The 13,411-nt window shown below is 40.1% G+C and overlaps 1 protein-coding gene across 20 annotated transcripts in view; it reads right to left on the bottom strand.

Annotated features, from left to right (window-relative positions):
- The window catches only part of dst (dystonin), a 114,053-nt gene that overhangs the window by 59,775 nt on the left and 40,867 nt on the right, over nucleotides 1–13,411 (bottom strand). For 19 of the 20 annotated variants that reach the window (XM_016668399.1, XM_016668397.1, XM_016668400.1 and 16 more), the window contains 26 exons: nucleotides 13,246–13,358; nucleotides 12,531–12,637; nucleotides 12,327–12,446; nucleotides 11,752–11,847; nucleotides 11,523–11,650; nucleotides 9,662–9,755; nucleotides 9,410–9,564; nucleotides 7,634–8,114; nucleotides 7,416–7,544; nucleotides 7,261–7,338; nucleotides 7,023–7,184; nucleotides 6,727–6,831; nucleotides 6,521–6,616; nucleotides 6,290–6,415; nucleotides 5,640–5,792; nucleotides 5,383–5,537; nucleotides 5,168–5,294; nucleotides 4,872–5,055; nucleotides 4,364–4,521; nucleotides 4,094–4,272; nucleotides 3,847–3,985; nucleotides 3,554–3,747; nucleotides 2,764–2,926; nucleotides 2,596–2,679; nucleotides 2,367–2,474; nucleotides 2,166–2,264 (listed from right to left, as the gene is read on the bottom strand). In XM_016668399.1, the coding sequence (XP_016523885.1) occupies nucleotides 2,166–2,264; nucleotides 2,367–2,474; nucleotides 2,596–2,679; nucleotides 2,764–2,926; nucleotides 3,554–3,747; nucleotides 3,847–3,985; nucleotides 4,094–4,272; nucleotides 4,364–4,521; nucleotides 4,872–5,055; nucleotides 5,168–5,294; nucleotides 5,383–5,537; nucleotides 5,640–5,792; nucleotides 6,290–6,415; nucleotides 6,521–6,616; nucleotides 6,727–6,831; nucleotides 7,023–7,184; nucleotides 7,261–7,338; nucleotides 7,416–7,544; nucleotides 7,634–8,114; nucleotides 9,410–9,564; nucleotides 9,662–9,755; nucleotides 11,523–11,650; nucleotides 11,752–11,847; nucleotides 12,327–12,446; nucleotides 12,531–12,637; nucleotides 13,246–13,358 (3,733 nt within the window). Of the gene's footprint in view, nucleotides 1–2,165; nucleotides 2,265–2,366; nucleotides 2,475–2,595; nucleotides 2,680–2,763; nucleotides 2,927–3,553; nucleotides 3,748–3,846; nucleotides 3,986–4,093; nucleotides 4,273–4,363; nucleotides 4,522–4,871; nucleotides 5,056–5,167; nucleotides 5,295–5,382; nucleotides 5,538–5,639; nucleotides 5,793–6,289; nucleotides 6,416–6,520; nucleotides 6,617–6,726; nucleotides 6,832–7,022; nucleotides 7,185–7,260; nucleotides 7,339–7,415; nucleotides 7,545–7,633; nucleotides 8,115–9,409; nucleotides 9,565–9,661; nucleotides 9,756–9,875; nucleotides 10,101–11,522; nucleotides 11,651–11,751; nucleotides 11,848–12,326; nucleotides 12,447–12,530; nucleotides 12,638–13,245; nucleotides 13,359–13,411 lie in introns of those variants that run through there. The other variant, XM_016668413.1, reaches the window with a different exon arrangement.

The raw sequence follows: 13,411 nt of genomic DNA on the forward strand, positions 1-13,411 counted from the left end.
GTCCTTGCTCTCAATCTCCATCATCACTTGATCGAGTTTGGCTTTCACGTTCTTGGCATTCTGCTCCGCCTCTAAGTTCATCTGCTTGAGCTCATCGATCTTCCTCTGCAGCTGAGACGCAACGTTTTCACCCCTCTGAAGTTCTGCCTCGAGGTTCTTGTGTTTGATCTGCAGGGCATGTTCAGATCTCTTCACTATGTTGCTCTCATCCTTCGAGATTTGAAGCTGTTGTTTCCAGCTCTCCACCTCATTCTTTAAAGATTTTACCTTTTGTTCAGAGAATGATCTTTCTTTTTCCAGCGACTCTATTTGGATCTGAAGACTTCGAATGTCGCTATCAGACGAGACGTTCATTCTCATCAACTCGTTGCATTTTGTTTTCAGCTGATCTATGGCTGACTGTTTGGAAGCCACCTCTTCCTCTAGGTTGTTTATCTTGTAGGAGTTCTCCTGCTCTACGGAGCTTCTCTTCTGCAGCTCCAATTGGGTGATCTTCAGCTGCTCTTTAAGGCCTTCTACTTCAGTGGTTTGGAAAAAGGTGCTTTGCTCCAATGAGGACTTTGCTCTCTGGAGAGATCTGATTTCTTCCTGAAATTCAGAGATGGATTTTTTCATGTTCAGCATTTCCTGATGGAAATCATCCGACTTCTGCCTGGTCTGGGCCCGTTCACCTTCCATCTCCATCTGCAGTTTTTTCAGTCTGTTGTTGCTGTCATCCAGAAGCTTTTTATAGCTTTGTGCTTTCTCCTCGGCCATCTCTGCTTTTTTCTGGACCTGAGATAGTTCATCCAGTCTCTGCTGCAAGACATCGTGCATTCTGTCTGCAGATCCCTCGAGTTGGGCGCCCAGTTCTGATTGGCTCTCAAGTCCCAAAGACTCTGCAGTCTGATCATTGCTTTCAGCTGGAACTTCACTCTGCAACTCCCTTGCTATTAAAACTACTTCCTGCGCATTTGTTGTTCTTTGTAGGCCAGAAATCTGTGCATCATTTTCTTTCTTTAAGACTTCCTCGAGTTTCTTCTGAGTCAGAGCAGAGGTGGCCTCCGACTGCTCCATTAAAGTTTTGGTATGCTTTAATTCCTGCTCAAGTGCAGCTTTGTCTTTAATCACTATGTCTAACTTAGTGTGGTACTGACTGACATCATGCTCAAGCTTTGCTTTCAGAAAGTTTAAGTCCTCAACGATCTTCTTTTGTGTTTCTAGTTCTACTTCCAGCTTCTCCACCTGTGCTTCCCTTTCTGCAAGCAAAACTTCCTGTTCTTGGATCCGTTCCTTAAGTTGTCTAATCTCTACTTCCCCTCTGGCTTTTTGGACCTCCATGCTCTCTGTCCTTTTTGCATCCTCTGTTCTTTCGAAAGCCCTCCTGTTCTACAATGCAAAAAAAATGAGTCATCCACAGATTGACATTTAAATAGACATGGTTACCTCAAAAATAATCTCTCTAAGAGTTTGAAATTTAAAAAAATATTTATTTATAAGAAAATGCTCATTTAGATCATGTTGTGAATAGTACATTGTATTTAAAAAACTTAACAGATTACTGATTAGTTTTGTTAAACTAGTAAATACATCATGCACATGTTTCGCCACCCATATTTTATTGCAGCAGCATAATCTCACACTGGACAATTTAGAAAAGTAGCAGCCTTTGACTTGAATATTTCAGTCAATGGTATAGAATGTCACATTAATAAAAAAGATAAAAAAGATAGATAAAAATTATAAATATGAGTCTTTAATTTAAAATCTCTTGAAATCAAATGCTATTAGAAACTGCTTTACAAATTCCGAGAGATTTTTGAAAATGTTTCTGTCCAAGAATGCTCGAGATGTTTCTACCCACTTCACCATCACCAGCACACATGCAGCTATTTTACACACGTATGCACTTTCTTTGCTTCTTTTGCTCAATGAAGCAAATTCTCTTTGCCAGCATGATGACCCTGTGAGTCAAGAAGTCAAGTTGGATGAGAAGTAAAGCATATAGAAGATCCGTGAACCTAAATATCATGCATCTCATATCAGAAGAGAAGAAAAAAATGGCATCAGCATCAGGAGAACAAAAGAGGCCCCAGAAGCTGCAAGAACCAGAGTAACTACAGAATGGGATGCATTTTTTTAAAACATTATAAATACATGTTATCCTTAAATTGAAACCAGCTCACCTCCTCGTCTTCGGCTCTTTTCAGCGTTTCACTGGCAAACTTCACATACTGGGTCATAAGAGTCACAAGAGCAGTGTAGCGTGTTCGGAGGTCCATGAACTGCATGAAATTAACCCAACAAAGACAAATGTGTAGATGTGCAGAAAATACAAAAGCAAAAAAATATTTTGCACTGTAAATAAAATCCAAATCCAGTCTTGCCTCCTGCTGAATGGCATCAGAGGAGCTCTGCATCTTCCGCTTTTTAAGAGGGGACTTGTGTTGGGAGTCAACCATCGCTCTGAATGTCATTAGCTGCAGCTCATAATCCTGGAATTTTAAGCGAAATGTTAAAAGTTAGTTGAAATATTTCTAGTAAATGTCAAGAAGATCTTTTTTTTTTTTTTTTTTAAGTGTTGCCTTAGCAAAATCAAATAAAGCCTCAAATTACCTTAACAGCAGACGAGTACTGCTCCGAATATTTCTGACACTCATCAATTCTGTTTTGCTTTTGTTCCATTTCAGCAACAAGAACCTAAAAATAACACATATTTTAGGACCGAACACTATTAAAATAGATAGGTCTTATTATAAGAAGGGGACTTCAGTTCTCTCGTACCTTCTGTTTGTTTAATATCTCAGCAAGAGCCTTGCTGTCATCAGGTTTGTTTTCTTGGGCTTTCAGCTGTGCCGTTTCCAGTTCTGAGATCCACTGATCCACACTGCTGTAGGAGTCTCTGTAGTGTTTCAGAGACTTGCTGATTCCACCAAGGTCCCGCAGCCTGAAATTGATATAGGACATCTTCATGACTAATACAAGAACTCTGCACACAAATCCTGTGATAAAATTAATTTAAGAAATAAAAATGGGGAGAAATAGAGAAACTGGTTTGGGGTCAGAATGGGACTATATTCAGCTGAAATAGAATTGGATGATGGCTGGCAGGTCAAAAACTCAAAACTGTGACTTTTTAAAATGTTTTAAATGACAATTAAATGCATTACAAATTTTATCTGTTTTAATATTTTGACGGTTTAACCTGCGTAACATATAATGTGCTAAACTTGTGTACTGTATGTTGAAAATTTGAGAGTCAAGACACTAAAAATAGCTAAATATGAGAACTATGTAATGTCCTTTTTTTCTTTTAAATGCAAGGATTTCTCACACAGAGCCGTGACCCATTATCAAAAAATGGACAATTAAAGGCTCGACCCTAGAGCAAATGCTGGAACACTGTTCTTAAATCTTTCATAGAAGTATTTTAAGAAATACCCAAGTCATGTAAAATCAATTTTGACTGGTCAAAGCTCTAAAATCCTTTCTAAACTTCCTAAATTTGATTTAGAAAGTTGTGGCAAACTTCTCATCACTGCAAGACATGCAACAAAACACACGTCCTGCAAACCTGCTATCAATCTGGGAGTGAATGTTCTGCCATCTTTCACTCAGCTGGTCCGCCCTCTCCTTGTGCCAGTCCAGGTCAAAGTCTCGCTCGTTATGGGCTTTAAACATGCGATCGCTGATGACGCGAGCTTTCTGAAGCTCATCCTCCATGTCGTGGAATACTTCCTGCCTCTCGTCGATCTCCGTCCGCCATTGCTACAAACAGAAAGATGGACGACTATGACTACTTAAAACAAGCTGTCACAGTGCAAGCAGCATGGTTTTATTTATTTATTTTTTTAAATGCAGCGCTACCTTAAGCGTAGAAATCACACTTTCAATGGATTTGACATCCGAGTTGACGGCATCCTCTTCATATAGTTTGGACTCGTAGGCTTTAACGAGAGACTCTGCGCTCTGACTGTGCTTCACCACCAAACTCACTGTTTTCAGTCTGCAAAAACAGAGGCTCCACTTCAGCTCAACCATTTTCCGCAAAAAAATAAAATAAAAAATTTTTTACATCTCCCTGACATGCAAAGCAATAAAACACCATTCTTACTTGTCCATATAAATAGAGGACATGGAGTACACTTGGCTCATGCTCTGAACGAGGACAGAAAGTTCAGAGGAAAGCGTGGACACAGACGGAGAGCCTGCAGCCTGTCTGAAGAACTGCTCGCACTTCTCCCTCATGACATCCAGATCGCCCTTCAGCCTCTCCAGCTCAGACATCTTACTCTACAGAGCAGGATGTAGAATGTTATTAATAGTATGTGCCTCTTTATGTAAGAAGGATAAAAATAAATAAAAAAAATACTCATTTGATTACCTCGTGTTCAGTGATGCGCTGCAGACTCTGCTCCAGGTCATCTCTCTCCAGCGGTGATCGGATTTGCCTGATTAGGTGTTCCTCGTGGGATTCTAGGTGCATACGGATGTTGCGGATTTCTGAGATGTAGTGATTGTACACCGACTCCTCGTGTTCTTCTGTTGATAAAAATAAATATTAACAATAAATATATCAGTAATTAAGATAGGACTTTTTTTGTAATCAGTAGTGTTTGACAGAAACCATGTAAAAAAAAAAAAGGAAGAAATTATGTGGGATATACATCACTAGGTGGCGGCATTGTCATAGTGTACGTGGAGTTATGGCTCATGAATTGCAACCCTGGCTTTTATTGGTTTAAAAGTAAACTAACAGACACATTTCTATGTTAAAAAGTATAAATTATGTAATTGTGCAAATCACAGTCTTAATTTATAGCTTAAGAGCCTTAAGGACCAAAGTGCCTCCGGAGGCTGGGCTGTTATTAGGGGGAGAATTGAAGGCTTGCCTCTCTCTGCGGATCTGAGCAGTTCCTGGTAGTACTCCTTACAGGCTGCCACGTCTCTCTCCAGCTGTGCACAGTCTGCCACTGTAAACACCTCAGACTCCTTGCTGTCCTCCAGGAACTCATCGAAGTGGGACTGGAGGTTGCCCAGGACCTGCTGATGCTCGCCAGGCAACATCGTCTTTATCTGAAGTTGTTTCAAAAATGAAAGCGTTACAAATCTCTGGGTGTGATCATAAACTAAAGCTAATTATTACTAATCATGATCAGCGAGTGGGGGAACAAACATGTATAGATACCGAGGCTACGTTCCAGTTGCGGATGGCCCGTATGTCAGCCATTAGGTAATGCCAGGACACAACGCTCTTCATGTTGACATGGGAGCGGTGCCACAGAGTCAGGACATTTTGGTATAACTGTTCAGTTCTGCAGTAGAAGAGAAGCGATTTAGACAATGAATGCTTTAGGAAACTGCTTTAACACAAAAATGGATCGTAGCTTCCGAGCGTCTCACCTCGCTGCCAAGTCAACAGCCTCTTTGTTGGGTGGAGGCACGGTGAAGCAAACAGAGGGAACCATGGCCTCATTCCCTGCTGGGTTGATGACTTTCCACTTGGCCCGGTGAGAGTTGCTCACCAAAACACACTCGTCATCTTTATCAATGGTAATCTGAAAGAGTTAGGAGAGAGAGAGATACAGCAGAGATCTGTTACACAAACTTCTAAATTAAATGGGAGTGACTGTGGTGTGATGTTTTTAAAACAACAATACCTCTATCTGACGATAATCACATATCGCTCTGACAGGAATGGAGGACCTCAAGGGAATTTCAGGGTTTCTCGGCCGGAGTTGCACAATGTTTTTGGCCCTGCCCACTAACCCGGCGACAGTGCTACGGTACTGAAGAAGCTGCTCTTTCTCATCCTGAGAATACACACAAACAATATAGTTTGTACCATGACATAAAAAGTTTAAAAAATAAAAAAACCTTTTTGTATTTTCTAACTAAAAGACTTAAAACTTTTTTTTTCTGAGAGACCAATATAAAGTAGCACATCACTGAAAAGTGGTGGAAAAAGTTACGAGTTGTGGAAACATTCAAAAGATCTTCAAAAGGTTGTCCACAAATCTAGCCTTTATGGAAAAGTGGCAAGAATACAGCCACTGTTGAAAGAAATCCACAAGTACTGCTAAAAATTAGCAGCAGGTTATTTGGGAGATGCTGAAATCATGTGGAAAAAGGTGCTCTAGTCTCATTTATTTCCCATAAATGAGAAAAAAAAAGTGAAGAACAAACTAACTTTGTGCACTATCCTGAACACAACATTAGAAATGTGACCAGACAAAATGTGTAAAACCTATTGCACTTTTTCGTCTTTACACACAAATGCATACACTTCATGTCATTGCATCAGTGTTACCATGGACTCCTGAATCAGATCCTCCAGCCGGTGCAGGCTGCTCGATTGATCACAGCTGTATTTTCTCTGAATTGAATCTTTTAGGTTCTTAAGGTAGTCCATGGACACTTTGGCATCACTGAAGAACTGCACAGGGGAAATAAAAAGGAGCGTAGAGGTTAGATGCAAAAAATAAATTAATTAATCAATCAATGAATGCATTTAATAGGACAGTCTTAGGGACCAACGCACCTCAAAATATACAGCATTTCCCTTAAGATGCTGTTCGACGCAGGAGCAGAGCTGCAAAATCCAACTCCACTGTGTCTGCATTGCAGCTTTATATGCCTGTGAGGAAGAAAAAAATTAGATATACTGGAAAACTGCATGCTGGAAACAACTTGTAGTTATCTGCACAATTCCAGGCCCAAATACAGAAACTAGCACATTGGCCTCACTTCAATGGTTAGTCTGGCTGGGTGGTTCTTCAGCATGAGGCGCTCTGCCTTGTCCTGCACAGACTTAATGGTGTCCTCTTTTTCATCCAGTTCCCTCATCAGGTCCTGTGTAAAGACATTAAGGTAAAAGCCCCTGGTGCTAAGGCGTGGTGAAGGATCAGCTACTCCATCATCTCACATAATCTCACATCCTGCCTCAGTGTGGGAGGGTAGAGGCAATCATTCAAGGTACCGTTTAAACACATTTTTCCTGGGTGCATGAAAGATCCCAACGGGTTAAGACAGAAATGGCTTACAGCATGGTAGTCTCTTTTCTGCGAGATGTTGCAGTTGCGATCGCTCCAGTCGAAGGCGACCTCCTCTTCCTCTTTCTCGTTCAGCCAGATGAGCTCCTGAGTCGCCTGCGACACAAAGTCATGAAGGCTTTCCAGGTGGTTCTGCCGATCCCTCGAAGAGCTCTGAAACATTTCAAACAGTTAGACTACGACTTAAAAATGGGAAAATAATCGAGCTGAGCTCTAGGGTCATACTCACCAACAGCTGTTCGTACTGCTTTTCGAGTTTGTTCAGTTTGTCTGAATAGGTCAGCTTTAGTGGCATGTTCATCTGAATCTGGGAGGACAGCAGTTTTCTGAATAAATACATTTCATGCTTTACATCGATGAGAAAGTTTTAAAAAACTAACTCACTTCACTCAGTCGAGCGTCTTTGAGACTCATTTGAAATTCTTCAATGGCTCTGTGCACGCTCTTGTGGTTGTCCAAATGCATTTCCACACTGGGCAAATCGGTTCCCCACTCCGAGCGCTCCAATTGCAACTAAACAGAAGATGAAAAGAATGGAGCAAGTCAAAAAAAAATTACATTCCCAGCCTACATGAATAAAAAAAAGGACAGAAACTGCTCACATGCATCTCCTCCACCCAGTTCAGGAGGTCCTGCACATATTTCAGGTTGACCTCCTCCTCCGTCATGCTGGGGTCCGCCAGTGACGACTTCATCAGCGGCTTCCTGATCTGCATGTGCTTCAGATGCATGAGGTTGCCAGGCTCCATGCCGCCCCCGCTCCCCATGTAGCTCGGGACGGAAGCCGGCGGCAGATTTGGTGTCAGGGAAGGGGTCAAAGGTGAGCTCAGCGATGAGTTGAGGCTCGGGGTGAGGCCGGAGGTGAATGTGGATCCGGGGGTACCCAAACCCCCTGATGTGAGAGAAGGAGTAATGTCTGATGTGAAGCTGGAGTTAATGCTCTGTGGAAAGCCGGAGTTCAGGCTCTGCGTGATGCCGGAGATCATGCGCTTGGTTTGCTCTGTCGTCAGGGTGCGACCTTTGCTGTACACAGTGGAGCACTCGGCTCTGAGGGCCAAGAGATCGTCACGGAGTCGGGAGACCCTGGAAATATCAGAGGGAAGCAGTTATCAGTTTTAATTGTGACTGTTTTTATCATTGTTTTTAAATTAAAAATAATATTCTAAATAAACAACCATGTTATGAATTAAAGTAATTATACTTTTCACTTGTAAGACTAAGAAAAACTGAGTACTGCCTTTATTGCATGTAATATTTCAATTCAATTTTCAAAACAAACTTTATACATTTGAACACAATAATAGTTCTTGTTTTTTTCTCGTTTCTGTTGAAAATATCTTATTATTGTGTTGAAAATAACAGTTCAAGCCAAACAGAATTTACTTATAAGTAACTTTTCCTAAAATATAGGAGTTTGTCTTAAGTCAGTGATTCCTTAATATTTTTTTTTTTTTTTTTAATAAATTTTTTATTAGGTTTTAACAGCAAAATACAAAATGTGCAAAAGTATATGAACAAGATATGAAGACTTTTTTTTTCTATAACAGAACCGAACAAAAGTCGTACAGAACACATGGATAAGCCTTCCCAAATAAAATCCAGAGGACTAAGAAAAGAAAACAAGAAAAAACAGAAAGTAGATATGTTAGAAGAAGAAATAAAAAATACATTAGGTCTTGTGTGCAAAGTACAATGATATAAATCTAGGTCTTAATAGTGAAAGGGGGAAAAAAAAAAAAAAAAAAGGGGGGGAAGGATTTAAGAAAAAGGTACATCAATGGGTATTAATGACAAAATAAATAATTTGATAAATAATATGATAATGTAAATAAAAAAGGTCAGGCAAAAGCAAAAATTTAGTTGGGCACCATACGGGACGGTAATGTCTGAACAAAATCAAAAAACGGCTGCCAAATCTTTAAAAATTTGGTTGTGGAACCTCGTAGGGTAAATTTAATCTTATCAAGTTTACTAAAGTGTAAAGCATCTTTAATCCAGATTTCAAATGAGGGAGGTAAAGCTGATTTCCAGCACAGCAATATTCTACGCCTTGCCAACAAAGTGAGAAATGAAACCAGATCAGCCTCAAGTCTTGACAAAGAAACCGTCTCAGAAAGTACACCAAACAATGCAGTTAGTGGATCAGGCTGGATGGACATATGAGCTACTTCAGACAAGGCTGAGTGATTCCTTAATATTGATGAAAAAGTACAAGTTATGTCAGTGGAACAAGACATTTGTCCCATATTATAAGTGAAATAGACAGTGGAACTAGTACTTTTTCATCAGTATTATGGAATTATTGTCTTAAACAAGCTCATATTTCTTGTTGAAAAGTAACAGAGTATCTCAGTGGGGAATTAGGATTCCCTTTGTACCTCTGAACAAGTTGATCCGCGAACGGGAATTTCCCATCCAGGAGAATCTGGATGTCCACCACTTGTTGTCGGAGGATATTCTCACACTCCAGCAGATAGCCTGCGACCTCAGCCTCGTTCATGAACTGAATCCCTGACTCGAGACGTTTTGTATCCTTAAAACGAGAAAGAAAAAAAATAAATAAATCAGATATTATCAACACCAGAAATTATTATTTTCTCTATCAACCTCTGCTTTCACAAAACACTTACAGACTGCAGAGCTGCTCTCGCCAGTGCCAGCTTGTCTTCTCCATTAACACAGTCTCGCTGGACTCTGTTGGCAATCTGCTGCAGCATCTCAAGCCTGAAAAACAGAGAGGGATATTCAAGATATGGACTGTGATTGAAAAAATAAACAAATAAAATAAGCACACTTAAAAACAACACGCTTTGTAAAAGTCAAGAAAGAACAAAGTATTTTCACCTGGATCCATAGGCGAGGTTGTTATTGAGAAAGACCGAGCTGTTAATCTGCAACGGCTCGGTGAGGATGCTGTCACAGGAGCCAAAGCTCGTATTAAAGCTACTGTTGCTAACAGTAGAGGTCCTGCTCAAAAATGCCATTTTACTTCACATTTTAAGCAGGCATTACTTTTACCAGTGTACGACTAACCGACGCTACCAATCAGAATTGGAGTCTGAAACCTTGATGGCACTGACTACGAGCATTATTAGACAGAACTGACAGAACCACCTCCAACTTTCCAATATTTATAGTGTTCCATCCAGGCGAGGGGTGTGTAAAACAAGCCACCCTGAAATACAATCCCACTCCTTAGGGGATGAAAATTAAACAGCATGTTGGGACAGAGCAACTTCACATGTAGCAGGACTGTAGGAACCACAGCCAAAAGAGCCACACCCAGAGCAGATGCTGCATTTTTTTTAAAGATGTTTGAACTACGGAGAACTGAACACAAAACACTATCTCCATGGAAATAATATTAATGCAAAAAAAGAAATGCAACTGGTATGTAATTGAGTTAGCTAACAACTGTTTTAAGACTGTTGTTTTTGGATAACTTGTTGACACAGCCTTTTCTTTCCATATAATTTGACATGACTAAAAAAAAAAATTAAGGAACAGCTGCACAAGGTGACAGATTTTTTTCTCTCTCTCTCTTTTAAAGTTTGACAATGAGCTAAAACGTGTCGAGAATAAAAGCAGGCTTTCAAAAAAAATCTAAACAGCACAGATAAGATTGTGAGAATAAAGTTGAACTAAAGTTTGACATTTCATACTATTATTGTTGCCTAAAAAAGTGAGAACTTACAACACAGCATAGTGGCAGGTCATGAAACCCCTTGAGACTGGCTAGCTGAAAATCAAATGGTATGGATACATTTGAAAGCCACTACATTTGTGGGCAGATATTTCACACGCTCTTTTTCACATCCTTGTAAAAACGTTTTTCACTTTTGCTATTAAAACAATTTTTCAACCTCCCTCTCATCATTCTGACTTCAAACTCTACATTCTATTTCACTCCAAGCATTATGCTATGAAACAAGAAGGATTAAATACAATGCTTAATCATGTATTCAATGAGTATAAAATGCATTATGTATGTTTGCAAGACGTTTTGCAGATCACTCCATTACATGTTGAACATTAACCTCTATGAATTGTGCTCACTGATGTGCATCTGTGCATGAAGTCATGTGTTTCTACAGACCAGCTGACTGAGCAAAAATATTAGAATGAGGGGATTTCTGCCAATCGCACACATGTGTCCAGCAGTGCCCTCAGTATCTAATTTCAGTAAAGACATTAAGAGGCTTGAAATATGATATGGGTGCACTCTGCCTGTGAAAACAACATTACAGAGCAATACGCTAACGGGTGCAGTGTGCTTCAAATCATAAAGCAGCACATTAGGAAACATTTTAGGAGTTTAGTGCCTCATAATATAGTCATATAGTCATTTTTTGACAATTTGGAACCAGGTATAATACTCTGTGTGTTTGACTTTTGAGTAGTTCACATTTTTAAGACAAGACTTTCAATAAATCTTGATGGATCAGAATGAAAAAAAAAACAAGTGCTGAAGCTCTCACTCTCTGCTCATACCTTTCCAGTTCTGGCCGCAGGGTCTTTTCTCTCTCCAGCATAGCAACAATTAATTTACCCCATTCCTTCTCCACATCATTTGGATGATGGCTCGGGGGTAACTGAATACGTCCAAACTCGATCCACGTCTGTGAGACCGACAGCAAAACCAAGCTTGTTATTGGTGTGACACACGACGAATGGCAGTGAAAGTTAAAGAGAAAAGAAAGTTGTTTTCCGTTTTCCATACCTCCAGCATTTTGTAGAGATTTTGGATTTTTGTTTTCTCATTTTCTTTTAGTGGTATTTCATGTTCTTTGAACTGCAGATACTGCGTATAAAGTGCCTGAGAAAAGAAGTCGGAAAGTGAAAATGAATCTGTTTAATTGCTCCACAGGACAATGACCCTCTTATAGCATTTTTGAAAATAACCACCCCTCTTTGCAACCACCCTCACAACCAGCTCCACATATCCCTCAGGAATTACTCTGTCTGTTGCAAGATATCGATATCCTACAGTTAATGGATGCTTCTTCTTTCCAAAATCCATCAACTGTATCTACAGCAGCAGATAGGGATCACATTATGCTGTTTGAAGCAGGCAATTAACCTTGACTGGACAGATATCTTGCTGTATGCTACGTACTTCCATCTAATCAGTTTTCTGTATAGTAAAAGACACAAATCTAGCCATCCTTTCAAAACCTTACAGTCAGGTTTACTACTACTACTACTACAATTACTTGTTGCAAGGTAAAAGTGCTACCAACTACAATGTTGAAGTGCTGGTGGTGCCTAAAATTTATAAAATATAGAGAACCAAACCTTGAGTTCCACAGGATTGTTGGGGAAAGATCTATCTGACATAACGGCCACATTATGTTTTATCCACTGGCTGAGGTATTTGATCATGTTCTGGTACTCCACCCATTTGATATCAACGTCCTGTTGAAAGACAGAGTCATCATCCATCAAGCAGCTGTCAGCAGTTTTTTTTTTCCTTCGTGTGTGTCAGTGCCACAAACTTACATTAGGATTTATTCCATCGACACCGTCCGGTACTTTGGGGAAGGCGTCATACAGAGTTGAGACGTATGTAATCACAGACTTCTCATCCGGTGACTGAACATCAACGTCTGATGAGCAAAGTTGAAACCAACAGGTCAGGAAAGACCATATAACATGCTGAGAACAAACATGTCTTCTTTGATGGTTTTAAGGTAATAAAAAATAAAATAAAATTGGTCTATCAAGGTCTTAGAAACTGGTATAAACAAGTTTGTATGAACAAAAACATTTTGATAAATGTGCTGTAATCTATTTAATTTAAGTCTCAGCTAAAATGCACTACAGGCCTTCCTCCACAACAGAGCCAGCCATGAAAATGCAGGCTAAAAAGCATGGCCACCATTGATGGCAGATAAATAGCTTTCCTGTTTCCTGGTTGTATCTCCACCATTAGCATAGCTGCAACAAACTGGGAATTTTGAGCTTGAACAACAATTGGAGGTCTGCAAGACATTCCTCATGGATCTGTGTGGTTGTTTCTGATTGAGAGCAGTGCATTTCTGCAGATCAGAGTAGGATCACTGGACGGAGCCAGTGGAGCTTCATTTTTTCATAACAGGTAAAAAGCACATATTTATCCCAACTGCACTCTAAAGGTTAGATGAAAATGAGCTTCTCACAGTTCTGAGATAATTTCTGACTCAAAGGTGCAGAGGGGACACCGTACAGGTCTTACCCTCGGGGTCGAGCAGCTTGGCCACCCCCAACTGTTCAGCTACGGTAAAGGCCTGCTCCAGATTGGAGCGGTTGGTCTGCGTCGACACCCGGCTCATGTCGACCAGATCTGGCCTGAAGTAAGAGGAAAAAATGAAAAAAAAAAGTTGCGTTAAGCCCATATGAAA

The sequence above is a fragment of the Poecilia formosa genome, unplaced genomic scaffold (genome assembly GCF_000485575.1).
Source record: "Poecilia formosa unplaced genomic scaffold, Poecilia_formosa-5.1.2 Scaffold15, whole genome shotgun sequence".
Classification (NCBI taxonomy): Eukaryota; Metazoa; Chordata; class Actinopteri; order Cyprinodontiformes; family Poeciliidae; genus Poecilia; species Poecilia formosa.